The sequence below is a fragment of the Camelus bactrianus genome, chromosome 10 (genome assembly GCF_048773025.1).
Source record: "Camelus bactrianus isolate YW-2024 breed Bactrian camel chromosome 10, ASM4877302v1, whole genome shotgun sequence".
In the NCBI taxonomy this organism is placed as follows: domain Eukaryota; kingdom Metazoa; phylum Chordata; class Mammalia; order Artiodactyla; family Camelidae; genus Camelus; species Camelus bactrianus.
Genome location: NC_133548.1, coordinates 16,727,776 through 16,740,952, shown reverse-complemented (window position 1 = coordinate 16,740,952; position 13,177 = coordinate 16,727,776). Strand labels below are relative to the sequence as shown.

Below are 13,177 nucleotides of genomic sequence, written 5' to 3'. Positions count from 1 at the left end.
ATTTCCATTTCTTTTTTCAGTTTGCCACAAAACATAGCTACGTGCAGAACTGCCCTAAGAGAGGAAGGGGCTATGGCCAAGGTAAGAAGGTATGTCCCCGGAAAAGTGTGCCCAACTGCTCTCTGAAACGGAAGTCCTCACGGACCTTTGCGAATTTTTTTTGCATCGTATTTTAAACTTGTTTTCCTATGGCGGCCTGTCTTTTGCAGGGTGCAAAACTCAGAAGCCCTGCAAAACTCAGGGCTTCTGCGACTTCAAGAGAGAACCGCGGAGGCAGCAAGGTTCCTGGTGCAGCCCGTAGTTAACCTCGCTAGAGTCGGGACGCGCAAATGCCCGAATTACAAGGTCAACCTCCTCGGGAAACACCACCAGCAGGAACGGGGTGGGGTAGGGGGGCGGGGGACCGAGTTCTCTGGCTCCTCCGAAGTCTCTTTTGAAATTGTCTTAAAACAACTTAAAAAACAACCCCCCTCCTCCAAGTTTTCGTTTACATATACAGCACGAAAATGGTCTGTGTCTTCACCCAGGTGGCAGTTACAGTGAACACACACATGAAAATCCTTCAAACTTTCCACTTAACTGCGTACTTCACTGTGTATGAAGTATAATAAAGAAAACTTTGTGCAAATCGATTCATCTAAAATAATACTAGACCTTTAATCCAGACCTGTTTTTCTATTTAAGAGTGTGTGTGTTTAGGCTGGACTGTTGGAGCCGGTTGGCGGCCATAGAAACTAACAAAGTAAAAATTTAAAAGAATCTGCCTTCCCTTCTCCTCTCCCAAACTGACTGGGGGTCGGCGACGTCACAGATCTAAGTCTTGAGTTTTCTCTCGATCATCCTAGGATCACCCAGGGGCTCTTACTATTAATGCCCATGCCTCGGTTTCTCACTGTCTTTTTGAGGGGTATCTCTCTTACTAAAAACACTGCTTCTTTGACTAAATTCGAATATGACCCGGGTGGATTTTACACATTTTGTGGTGTGCGGGGAAACAAAAACCTCTAGCATTCAAACAGTGCGTCTAATTCGACACATAAAGACCAGCCCCTCGGCGGCGTCCCCGTCCCGGGGGTCTCTGGACTGGCCCCTTGCCTCCCCAGACCTCTGCGCTGAAAGCGCTGCCTTCGGGCGGGTGGCTGCGAAGGAAGGTAGCAATCGGCCAGCAACAACGAAAACCTGCGTGCACCGAATCGAAAGCGAAAGAGGAGGTGGCAGGGCTGCTCTCCGAAGTGTCGGGGCGCAGAGTCGAGGCCTGGCGCGCGCCGTGCGGGCGGCAGCTTGGGGAGTCCGCTGGGGTTTGGAAGCGAGGCGCCGGGGTCCTCACTCCCGCGGCCAGGAGGCTCTTCGTGCCGCTGAGAAATGTTGAGTCTCCAACCTGGCGTGTCTCCTGGGGTCATGAGTCCACGGACCGGCCAGCTCAGGCAGGGTCTTTGGAAGGCCAAATTGTGGACCCGGAGACTGGCAGGCCCAGGACTGCAACAGGGAAGGGCATGATAGGGCTCTTCCGTAAAAATGGGAATGTCTCTGCACCCGGAGGGGCTCGGAGTTACACTTTTTTGCCTCTCTTTTAGGATTGATGGGGAAACGGAGGCCCACTTTGGGTTAGGGTCATCTGTAGTCTGGGAAGATTTCTCACCTCCTCTTTCGGCACTTCCCAGAAGACCCCGTCGGCGGAGACTCGAGGCGGCTGTCCTGCCCCCGCTCTCTCTCTCGCTGTGATCCGGGCCCAGCTCCCAGCCACGCACCTCCCTCGAAAAGGACTTACACCTCTTGGACTTGAGGATTGGCTCCCTGGGCTGAGGTTCAGAGAAGGCCTCCGAGCCTCGCCTCGGGCTGGGTGTAGTTACACAGATGGAGACACTGGTTTCCAGCCGCCGGATCAACAGTGCTGGGAGGGAGGTTGGGAGGTCGAAGCTACCTTGGGTAGGGGCCGAGATCAGCCAGAGTGAGGCTATTGGCAGAGCCATGTCTGCCTGTGCCTTCCCCCAAGCTCCTGGGGACATCCGAGGCTTTTTCCTCGGACCCACTTTCTTCCTCTTGAGTACACACTCACGAATGTGGGAGAGAACACGTCAATGTGTGCCTCAGTTTCCCTGCTTGCTGACTGCCTAGAAAGCCAGCTCCAGAGACCCTGCTCCCAGCCACCTCTGTAGAGGGCAGAGCTGCACCTCTTGGGGCCTTGGTTTCCTCATTTTAGACCTTATGTGCCTAATCTCTTTTCTACAAGAGCTAGAAATCTCCTTCTGGCCAGGGAAACAGCAGCTGCTGAGAGAAAGAAAAGGATAAGCCCTGAGCAGTGCCTCCATCTTGGGCAGCAGGGGAGTGGGGTTCTGTTGGTGTTTCCAGGCTGCCTTGTCCCAACCTGCAGCTTTTGGCTTTGTCCAGAGCAGGGCGGAGGTGGGGGGGCTGCCCTGTCCTCAGAATTGGGTGCTTATGAGTTCCCAACAGCACCAGGCCAAGGGGAGAAACCCGGAGCGGGCAGGCTAGAGTCCCGTGCTCTCTGGGTGGGGGGGGGGGGACTTTTACTACCCACTGAGGCCTCACAGTTACCTCTCGCGGGATGCAGATGAGGAAACGGGGCTTTAGAGGAGTTTCTCACTCTCAGATCACACAGTAGGTTGCCCCAGTGGATACTGCCTATAGAGAATGCATTATGCAGGCTGGCAGTGGGGGCCCAGCAGGGCTCAGAGAGGGTGATCAGAGGGGTCTAACCCTTTTCCTTTTCCCTCTGGACCTGAAGACATCTTCCAAAGGAGAGGTTGGAAATGACTCGGGATCTCTCCTTGTCTAATGTCTCTGCCTCCTCAGAAGCTTCACGGGTGAATTTCTTCAAAACACGGAAGACCAGTGCAGTGGGAGAGAAAACATGCGAGTCCCCTGGCTTTGGACAATCAGCCTCCAGGATCTCTCAGTCTGTGACTTGCTCACACACCTAACATTCCCAAATGATAGGGACAAGGAGGGGCCTGGGTGAGGTCAGAAGTTGGGAGTCTGAGCCCTGGGGCCAGCAAGCCAGTGCATATGGACAGGGCTGAGAGCCCGTCTCCAGAAAGGGCACCTGTGTGGAGCTGTGAGTGCCTGATCTCATTCCAACAGGAAGGTGGGGAAGAAAGGTGGAGGAAGTGCGGGAGGCCACTGGATCTTCCTAAATCTGCTCAGTCTGTCCTGCGGGTTTGAGAGTGTGTGGCTATGTGCGAGGCCACATGACTGGGTGTACTCTGTGTGAGCACGCTGGCTCCTGAGAAAAGAGGTTTTGTATGTATGTGTGTAGAGTGCAAGTGTAGACAAGTGTATGATTGTGTGAATATTTGTGCATGTCAACAACCACTTATTGGACTAGTTCTGAGCCTGTGGGAAAGCTGGTTCCAGTCTGAGTGTCAGAAAGCGTTTGCCATGGGCTGTCTTCCTAAGGTTATTTCAGCCACTAAGGCCTCCACCATGTCCCACCTCGGTCTCCAGCTCTGATGTCTCTCCATCCGGCCTGGATGCAGCCGAAGCTGTTGTCCTGCCAGAACCAGCTCATTTCCAGGGCTCTGTCTGAAGGTTAAGGCCCCAGGGGGAGAGTGTGTACCCAGGGCTCCAAGCCCAGAGAAGATTTTTCCCTTCCTCCTCTGTTTCTCGCCCTGCCAGCTTGTGGCTCACCAGTCCCGATTCTGCGGAGGGGAGGCGTAGGCTCCAGAGCTACTCTGGCCTCAGGCTGCCCTTGAGAGGCTCTCTCCTCCTCCATAGTCGCTGTGCTCTGGGGTCCCAGGCCTGCGTCCTGCACCGCGTTCAAGGGGGCCTGGAGGTCATTTAGGCCTCGGGTTCCCTGTGGGCCCAAATCAGGACCCAGAACTTTCCCTCTTGCCCAGCACTGCCCCTCCTGGGACTCTGTGTCTTCCTGTTTCTCTGCGGGTGGGTCCTAAATCATTGTTCAGAGGCCGGCCGCCTCTCAGGATCGCCAAAGGAGAAACGCTCGGGAACTCTGTGAAAAACCACCCCGACTCGGGTCTTCCGCGGCCCCAGGCGTCTGTGGACTCGCACGCTCTGGTTCCCCTGTTTCACCGCATCCCCGGCGCGCTCCGCCGCCGACAGCGCTCCAGGCTCGCGGCCGGGCTCCGCACCTGCGATGCTCCCATCTGCGGTGCTGCCCAAGGAGCGCCGTAGCCGGCGAGGAGCGAGGCCTCGGCAGCCCCGGATCTAGGCGCCCGAGCGCTGCGCCGCGACTTTCTCGCCGCCGCACTCCTAGAGCCCGTGCGAAGCATACCCTTCAAAGACGGCCCCGCGGGCAGCGCAAGCAAGAGGTTTGGGGAAACGGCGAAGAGGGGGAGAAACTGATTCCAGGTTGAGTTTAATAGCCGAACGCTCCGCGCCCTTCGCAGAGGATATTTGCAGGGGACAGGACGGATCCCCTGGTCCCCTCGAAACAGTCGATCCCCATTTTCCGACCGAAAGTCACACACTGCTCGGCCCCGAGCCTCCCTAGCCCAGACTCCTCTCTCCCGCAGGCCGAACGGGTTTCGGGGGTCCCTAGCCCCGAGGGATCCGCACGTGCACTCACCGTAGCAGGGGACCTGCAAGGCCGCGTTGTGGCCGCCGCCGCCTTCCTGGAGTTTGAGGCTGCCGTCCGGGGGCGTTTTGCAGGCTCCTCGTTGCAAGTAGAGATGCGGTTGCTGCGCGGGCGGCTGGGGCTGTGGCGGGGGCTGGGGCTGCGGAGGCTGCGGGGCCGGCGGCTGGGGCTGGGGCTGGGGCTGGAACTTGTTAAAGGAGCCCCGCGCCCCGGCGCCACTCTCCAGGGGTGCCGCCAGGTCCTGTTGTCCCGCGCCGTAGCGGGCCCGGTTCTTGGCGTCTCCGAATCCCTGCCCTTTGGCGGCGGCCGACAGAAAAGTTGCGCTGAACTTATCGCCGCCGGGGTATGCCCTAAAAGGCGACGAGCCCTCCCGGCTCTGCGACACCGGGCTGTAGTAGGCGTCCATGGCAGCAGCCGGCGACTCGCAGTAAGAGATGCAAGTCTCAGCATTCATGCCTGGCTTGCGCGGGCGACGGGCGGGGGCGCGAGCGAGAGCGCGAGGACGCCACCGCGCGCCTTGGCCGGGAGGTTGAAGAGGCGAGGAGGCGGAGTGGCTGTGCGCTCCGCGTCGGCCTGCTCGTTCTCGCTCACTCTCTCTCACTCTCTCTCTCTCTCTCTCTCTCTCTCTCTCTCTCGCTCTCTCTCTTTTCACCCCCCCCCCCCGCCTCTCTTCTCCCTCCCCACAGCTGGCCCAGGAAAAGAACCGACGACTGTAAAAAGATTCAGATGGTTCGGAAAGTTGACCAGATACCCCAAACCCTCTTAAGGTTATTGAAGGGGTGGGAAGGAGAGTGATTCCCCCCCCCCCGATTCTCTCCTTTTTTTTCTCCCCTTCTTCTCCCTCTCCTCCTCTCTCCTTCCACCCGCCGCTGTTCCTCCCTTTCCTATCTTAAGGAGATGCCGCTAACTCCCTCACCGCTGGCAGGGGATTCAACCCGGAGGAGCCCGAAGGCCTTTTCGATTCTAGGCGGGGCCAGGGAGGTGTCTGGATTCCCAGGGCTCCGCTCCCCAGGCTAGGCTGAGAACTGGTGGTCCAAGTTTTGGCCTAGGGGAGGGGGGCATGCAAAATTTTAGTGACAGATTAAAAAAATACAAAAAACAAACCCCAAAAGACCTAACAGATTTTTACATTCATAGTCAGGTGGGCAGCTAGCCTCCTAGTGCCGGCAAGTCATTTGGACACTTTCGTGCGAATTTGGCAGCGCAGCTGCGGGCCTTCCCACTGGTGCCTTTTTCGTCTGCTTCCAGCGTCTTTCCCCTATTCTCCGTTCTTCCATGAAATTAACACACACGAGACAGTCATCCTGTGCATGGCCACTTTCACGTCTTGTTAACCATTTCTCTCCCCTGTAAGGGCACTGGGTAGGGTGTGGAGGGGCCTGTTTTCACTCAAAATCTAGAGAAATCGCAGGCTGGGCCAGTTTTCTAAGCTTTAAAGCGCTGTCCACCTCCCCTTCTCCCGGAAAGGATCCGCGTTTGCCTCACGTAGGTCTGTGCCCAGCTGAGGGGATTTTCTGGCTGACACCGTTGGAGGGAGGAGTTGGGAGACCCACTGTCTGTGCCCCATCATGGGGGTGTCACCTGTGGTAGTGAGTCAATCTCTAATCTATAGCCCTCACTGTCCCCCGATTGTAAAACAAATGGCTTGGATTTGACAGGCTGTGGTTTCCCTCACCAACATGTGCCTCAAGGTCCTGGGACTCTCCACAGCAAGGGAAAAGCACATTTATGGTGTGTCGAGTCCCTTCCACAGGCTAATCATCAATTGCACCTCACAACAACCATGACTGCTGGAAATCAAGGTCCCCAATTTTCTGATGAGCAAACCGAGGCTTAGAGAGGTGCAATCACCTGGCTGAGGTCACACGGCTGGGAAGTAGCATTCCGCCCCCCTCCCCCTTGAAACTCAACGCTGAGACTAGTCTCTCCGCCAATCTGGGATGGCGTTGCCAAGAACGAAAATGCGAAGAATAGAGGAAATAGATCTCTGACTACGAAATAATTCAGTTTGAAGGAGACCAGTAGGCACAGCCCTCGATAAACTGCAGGGAAAAATCCTTGGATGGAGAACATACGTAAGGGAGGCTGGGAGTGGGGTGAAAGGTGAAGGGGCAGAGTGAAATGAGCAAGGGGTTGAGTGCCCTGAACCCGGGAATGTGGGTCAGAAGTCAATCTTCTGCACCTAAAAGTTCTCCCTAAGAAAAATATCTTGGGGGGGGGGGAGTCAGGCATCTACCCTCAATCTCATCCCAGCTAATCCTCACCCCCACCCCATTCCCTTGGTATCTCTGCTCCTTGCTCTGCCGCCAACTGTGCGATCCCACATCTGGTTTCCATCGCGGCTTACCTTGAAGTGCTCGTTAATAAAGATATTCTGCAAACCGCGGCCAGCGGTGCACAAGTCTGAACCCCTCCCCCGCTGCCCATTGGACCCGCACCTCTCTGGCCCAAGCCAGATGAGAATTTTATATTTACTGAGTACCTGTTGTGCCAGAAGCCATCCACAGGTCATCCCCCTGGCCACTCCAACAATCCGGTGACATTGACCTTGCCATACCTATTTTCCAGATGGGTAGACTGAAACTCAAAGAAACCAAATAATTTTCCTACCTCTGATAGCCAAAAGTGAGTGAGCCTGCCATCACCCCAAATGCTCCTGTGAAGCCCAAGTTTATTTCAGTTCTTAGAATCTGCCAAGTTCTGGAATTCCCCAATTTCATCCCTGCACTTTTGTCTGGCTAATAATTTGAGGTTCAGCACAGAGTCTCTTCCTCCAGGAAGCCTTCCATCTCTCCAAGTCTGGATTAATGCTCCTATTTGCCACATCTCCATCCTGGATTTCATGGTAATCTGGTTGCCAGTTCAGTGTTCATTTCCACCTCACTATTCCAAGGTTGCAGGAGGGCAGCCTCTGTGGGAGGCCCCACAAATATTTATGGAATAAAATATTAAAGCCTGGGTTACTTCCACTACTCAGCGAGGCAGTTCCCAGTGTCTTTGGTTTCCTCTAGCTGAAGACAACCAGTTGCTCTTCATGAATCAAGCGACAAAATTAAGAGTGAGGCAGCCTCTCCTGGGCTGCAGAAGAACAGTGAGTTCTCTCAGAGTAGGGGCCAGACCTGTCTTGTTCACTGCAGGGCTTGGCACATCCTAGGTGCTCGTAAAATGTGCACTGAATGAATGAATGAATGAATATGCAGCGTGGTTTTGGGTCTTAGAGGTGCATTTTTGCTAAGAAGTTCTAAGGAAGCAGGCTACTCTGGTCCCTGAATCTGCCTGCTAGCATCCAGATGGTGTCAGCAAGCCCTCCCCTTCACCCCCAACCCTCCAATTCCAGATCTAGACACAAAGGGAAAACTAAAGAAGTGAAATACATGGAAGGAGAGGGAGGAACAACTCTTAAGACAGGTAGGATGGCAATTACAATATTATCCAGAAACGTCTGCACTGCTCCACACTCTCAATGCAAAAACAAAAACAAAAACAGAAACAAAAACAAAAACACAACGCTGCTGCATTCTGGAAAGCTTTCTTTGAGTGCTGCCTCTAGCCACCTACCCACCCCACACTTTTATTACCTGCTTAATTACTGCCTCACTATTCAACCTTTTCCTGGCCACTCCCTTGGGAATTTCAAACCCAGAGCCCTTGGGGCACAGCATTTGGCGTCCTCAGCCAGAATCCCTCCTGATGCGCTGAGGTCCTGGTCCTTGGAACCTGTGGGAGGGCCTTCTACCTTCCTACGTTGTACCTTAGAGAGGAACTCAGAAAGTGAGGGTGTGCCTTCAGGTGAGGCAGTGCGTGTGGATTTGCCTGCGACCGCATGAAAACATTCTGGGCCAATTATTTCCTCAAGAAAACCACCACAGACCCCCTCTCCTAAGTCCCTTCAAACGCGTCTTTCCCTGGAGAATGCTAAGTACAGCTGGTTATTTCTGTGCGCGTTCCATGATTTGCTGGTCCATGGGCGCATCCATCCATCCCTCTCTCCTCCATAGTTGATACCCCAGCCACTCCCACCCAGTTCCTCCACAAAGGTGCAGGGCACCCTTCCAGCCAGAAGCTACACTGAGGATCCTGAAGCTCAGTCTGGTCTCAGCCTTTGCTCTCCTGGTGCATTATTTCTCCCTTAACCGAGGCTCCCCCTGGATCACTGTCTCTCCACCTTTGACCTGCCTGGTGAAACCTCTGCACTTCCGATCACTTCACTGTACCAGGAACGGTGGGGGCAGTGGCCCCTCTGCTTCAAGTTCTGTACCCTCACTGCCTGGCAGGCACACCCCTGGCTGCCCTCTTCTCTCTCCCTTTCATCTTGTCTCGCTCAGCCCTCCTGGAAGCAGTTCCCCCACTTCTGTGGGCTCCACACACAGCCTGGGAAGGGGAAGTAGTGACAAAAAGTCTTTCTATGTCAAGGCTAAGTGTCATCTCCTCTGGGAGGCCTTCCTTCACCACCCTAGCTATTGCTTTGTAACATCTGCCTGTTTATTTCCTCCATAGCCTCTACTGACCTGACAGTTTCTGCCGCGTTAGTTTTATTGTCTGTCTTCCTACTAGAATGCGAGTCCATGGTTACTTTCTCCCCAGTAGGAAATCCAGTGCTTGGCACATAGCACCACTTGGTAAATATCTACTGAGTGAATGATGAAATGAGTGAGTGAACCAGTAAGTTGAATGAATATTGGAGGAGCATTGCCCCAGGTTTGGAGAGTAACTGGCCAGTCCCTGTGGCTCAGGGCTGGAGCTCCTGAGGTCAGGAGTATAGGATTGAGTTGGTTAGAAGGTCCTTGATGGGGGGTGGTGGGGAGGGAACAGCAGATACTCCTTTCTTTCAAAGGGAAGGACAGATCCGGAGCCACCCTCCTAGGTCTGAGCTCCTCCACCCCATCCTTCATTGCTTTGTACAAACAGTGGAGCTGGGGAGAGGCAGCCCACCAGCTTATATGCTCTGAGATCTCCCCTGACTGCCCCAAGTCTTGACTACCAGTGTGAGTAAAACGGGACTTTATCCCCCTCAGTGAGTGGTGTACATTACTTGGCTTGCCACTCTGTAAATGCCAGGTGGCAACAGAAACTGTTCAGAAGTTTGGGACTGCTGAAAGAACATTTTGGACACCTGTAGAGAGGGCAGGAAGAGTCAAGATATGATGCTGGGAAGCCAGAGATCTTATAAACCTTGAGCAGAAACTCGGTACACAAACCTCACACTCACACTCTGGACACAACACAAATTAGCAATCACGTTTTGGACAATGGTTACAAATCAGCTCCTGCACATTGAGATCTTTGCAACCCTCACAATGGCTCTATGGTGGTACTATTATCCTCATTTTACAATGACTTAAAAAAAATCGAAGCACAGAGAAGTGAAGCAATTGCTTATGGTCACACAGCAAAACAGAGGGCTTGGGATTCTAACTTAGGTGATCTGACCTCAGAACTCATGCTCCTAATCACGGTGCTTTCCCAAAGATCTCCGGGGACCTGCGGGTAGAAAGATTCCTGATTCCTCTTGGCCGGCAGGGCGCTTAGAGAAGCTCCCACTTCTCCAGTGCCCCGGCCGCACGAGCTGACCCATCGTGTCCTCCGCTGGGCAGGTGACGAATCTATGGCTGCGAGGTCCGCACCAGCGCTTGCCACCGGCATCCATCCTTCCAGACTCTACCCGGATCTCTCCGGAATGAGAACACCCAAGCACCTTCCCCTGCTCAGCTCCAGCACCCGTGCTGCCCGTGGGCCTGCCGCACCCCTGTGGGATGGAGGCTGGGAGCGAGGCACTGCCTCTGAGGGCTCAGAGGTCGCGGCGCGTGCATTGCTCAGGACCCCGCAGGTCCGCACCAAAGTGCACCCGGCTACCCTGAGGAAGGAGCACTGGTCGCTTAGGCTCTGTGAGCCGAGGGAGTATCTCACCGGGGGCCAGCACGTCCCGGATCGCCTAATCGCCCTCCCTTCCGCTTCGCCTGCGGTCCCCACCTCTCACTGGGACCTGTACCTTGAAGTTTAGGTGCATAGCACTCAGGGAGCCCAGCCCCAGTAGACTACGGCTGAGCATGCTCGGGAATTAAGCGCGGGGAGAGGCCTTAGAGGGCACCCGCCCACCCCCCACCCCAATTCTATGCTTTATAAGGCCAGGAAGTGAGGGGGTCAAAAGAAAGCCTGCATTCAGGGGCATATCTTTATTTATATGTGAAAAGCACAAACTCCCGGAGATGCGGGTAAGTGAGGCGTTCTGGAGAGTTCTAGTCGCTCATACACTGTTCGATCTTGAGCATCAATGTACAAAGCGGGAGAGACGAAGGTTTTTTAAATGACCAACCCCGCTGCCCCCGCCTGCCAGAACGCACACTCCTGCCACCGCCCCATGATGCTCTTCCGCGATCTGCCTCCCGGATCTCTGGGCTCCGGAGCCCCGGTGCCTTTCTGCGCAAGGCTGGGGTTCCGGTCTGAAGGCGCGGTCCAGGCGCGAGACGGAGCCTGGTTCCCTGCTCCCCACTTACACCCAAGGGCAAGGCAAAGAGCTCAGGGCCGGGAGAGAGGACTCAGAGGGCCAGAGCAGGCGAAATTGGGGTCTGGTTAGCCCCCTGGAAAACCCAGCTTGGCTCGAAAGGCGAGGCCTCCACCCAGCCCGGGGGACCGACTTAAATCCTTGATCCGCAGAGGAAGTTGTTGGAACCGGAAGTCCTCTTCTGGGGTCCGAGCCTGTGCGCCTCTTGTGTATCAGTTACAGCCCAAGAGGATATAGATAGTTTAAATCCGCGGGTAATTCCTTAACATCATTAGCCAAAACCCCAGCCAGGTGTTTGGACTGAAGCCCCCTGTCCCATCTTGTCTTCTTCCCTGTCCCTTCTCTCCTGGAAGCCGGTCCTCTAGGATTTCAAAAAGATTGGCTGTGGGAAGGTAGAGGCCAAAACACACCACCTCACATATACAGGAATCCTGAGGCACCTAGTGGGCAGAAATGAGGTCTGTTTCTTGGGATGCTTGCCTGGAGGAGAGGATCTGTCCTTGCTTAGCCTTAGTTCTAAGGAAGCACATAGAAACTTTCCATCTATTTCCTGGACCGATTGGGAGATGAAAGCTTCAGTGATGGAGGGAAAGGAATGTCATGGCCAGAGGGATCTGAGGACTCCCTCACGATGCAACTGCATGTACATCTTTCTGGGGAGAGGGTTCAAAAATTTCAAAGGTCTCAAAGGAGTCTCTGACCTCCAGACGGTTAAACTCCCAGCTCTGCTCTAGAGATAATCCAGAAGCCCCCTCCCATCATCTATGAGAACACTACCATTGAGGTGGGGCAGGGTGGGTGCTGGAACTGGAGTCAACACAGCTGCCACTGGCCGCCCAAAAACTCTTGGGGCTGGGGGAGGAGACAAGCGGACAAATGAAACTTTGGAGGAGAAATACTCTCAGGGTTGTGGGAGAGGAGAAAAGGGAATTATAGGGCAGAGCTGGGCTTAGGAGCCTGTCTATGGCAATGAGGGGCTGGAAAAGGGGTGGGGAGAGAGGAGGCAGCAAAGTGCCCCATAGCAATTCCATTAGTGGACAAGAGCCCAGCTTTGGTTTCAAGTTTCAATCCCACTTTTTAGCTGTGTAACGTGGGCTAAGTGACTTCTTTCATGGGCCTCAGTTTCCTGTCCTGCAACTTGGGAATAAAAATAGTACCTACTTCATAGAATAGCTGCAAGGGTTAAATGAGATCATGCTCATTTAAAGTATTTTCTAGAATCCATAATAATTATCTCCTTTCTGTATGGAATACTCTGCTATTTTAAACATCCTAGTCTAGACTTAAAGAAACAGAAATGACGAGCTGGGGTTCCTGCCCTTCTACCATCGCAAAAATGGATCATTTGCATCCTCCTGACCACAGCTCCTCCTTGGTTAGGGTCCTTTCAAAGCACTGGGAGTGAAAAAGTCAAAGGAATTCCCAGGTCCCACAGTCCAGCCCTTCCCGATAGTTGGTGCAGGCTAGGTGGGAGGTGGAGGGTGTGTGTGTGTGTGTGTGTGTGTGTGTGTGTGTGTGTGTGTGAGAGAGAGAGAGAGACAGAGAGAGATGGGGAAGTTACAGAGGAGGAGGGTGGCCGCTGCTCTCCAGCTCCAGCTTTGCCCCATCTCAGCACTTTCTGCAGCAGCACCTTCACATCCGTGGATTCTCTGTAAACTCACCACTGTCCCGTGGAGTAGGGTTTATGTTCCCGTTTTACAGGTAGGGAACTGGAAACCCAGAGAGGCAATGCCCATTGCCCAAATGACACTGTGAGCAAGAGGTCAGGATGACCCTCCAGCTCGGGTTCTCAGGCCCGGTATCTGTCCCAGGGTCCACAGCGCGCTGGGGGCCTCATGGACCAGGCGGGGGTCTGGCATCTGCATCCCCTGCCTGTACCTCCTCCCTCTGCTCATACCGCTGCCTGCCTCTGCGGGGAGGGGTCCCCGCCCCAACACCTGTCGTTGGAGGCAGCCGGAGCACAATTTCTGATCCCCATAATCCTGCGGCTTGTGATTGGCAGGGAGGAGGGCTGAGAGGTGGGAGAGTTGGGAAGAGGGCAGGAGAAGGGAATGCGAGAGAGAAGTATTTGAGTAACCCAAGATACCCGAGCCAGAAGGAGGGATAGCTACAAAGGGTGCTTG

The 13,177-nt window shown here is 54.5% G+C and overlaps 1 protein-coding gene across 1 annotated transcript in view; it reads right to left on the bottom strand.

Moving 5' to 3' along the window:
* The window catches only part of ALX4 (ALX homeobox 4), a 42,225-nt gene extending 37,123 nt beyond the window's left edge, over positions 1-5,102 (bottom strand). The window contains exon 1 of the mRNA XM_010964646.3: positions 4,544-5,102. Coding sequence (XP_010962948.2) covers positions 4,544-5,006 — 463 coding nt within the window. The 5' untranslated portion in view covers positions 5,007-5,102. The remainder of the gene's footprint in view (positions 1-4,543) is intronic.
* Positions 5,103-13,177: the final 8,075 nt, after the last annotated feature.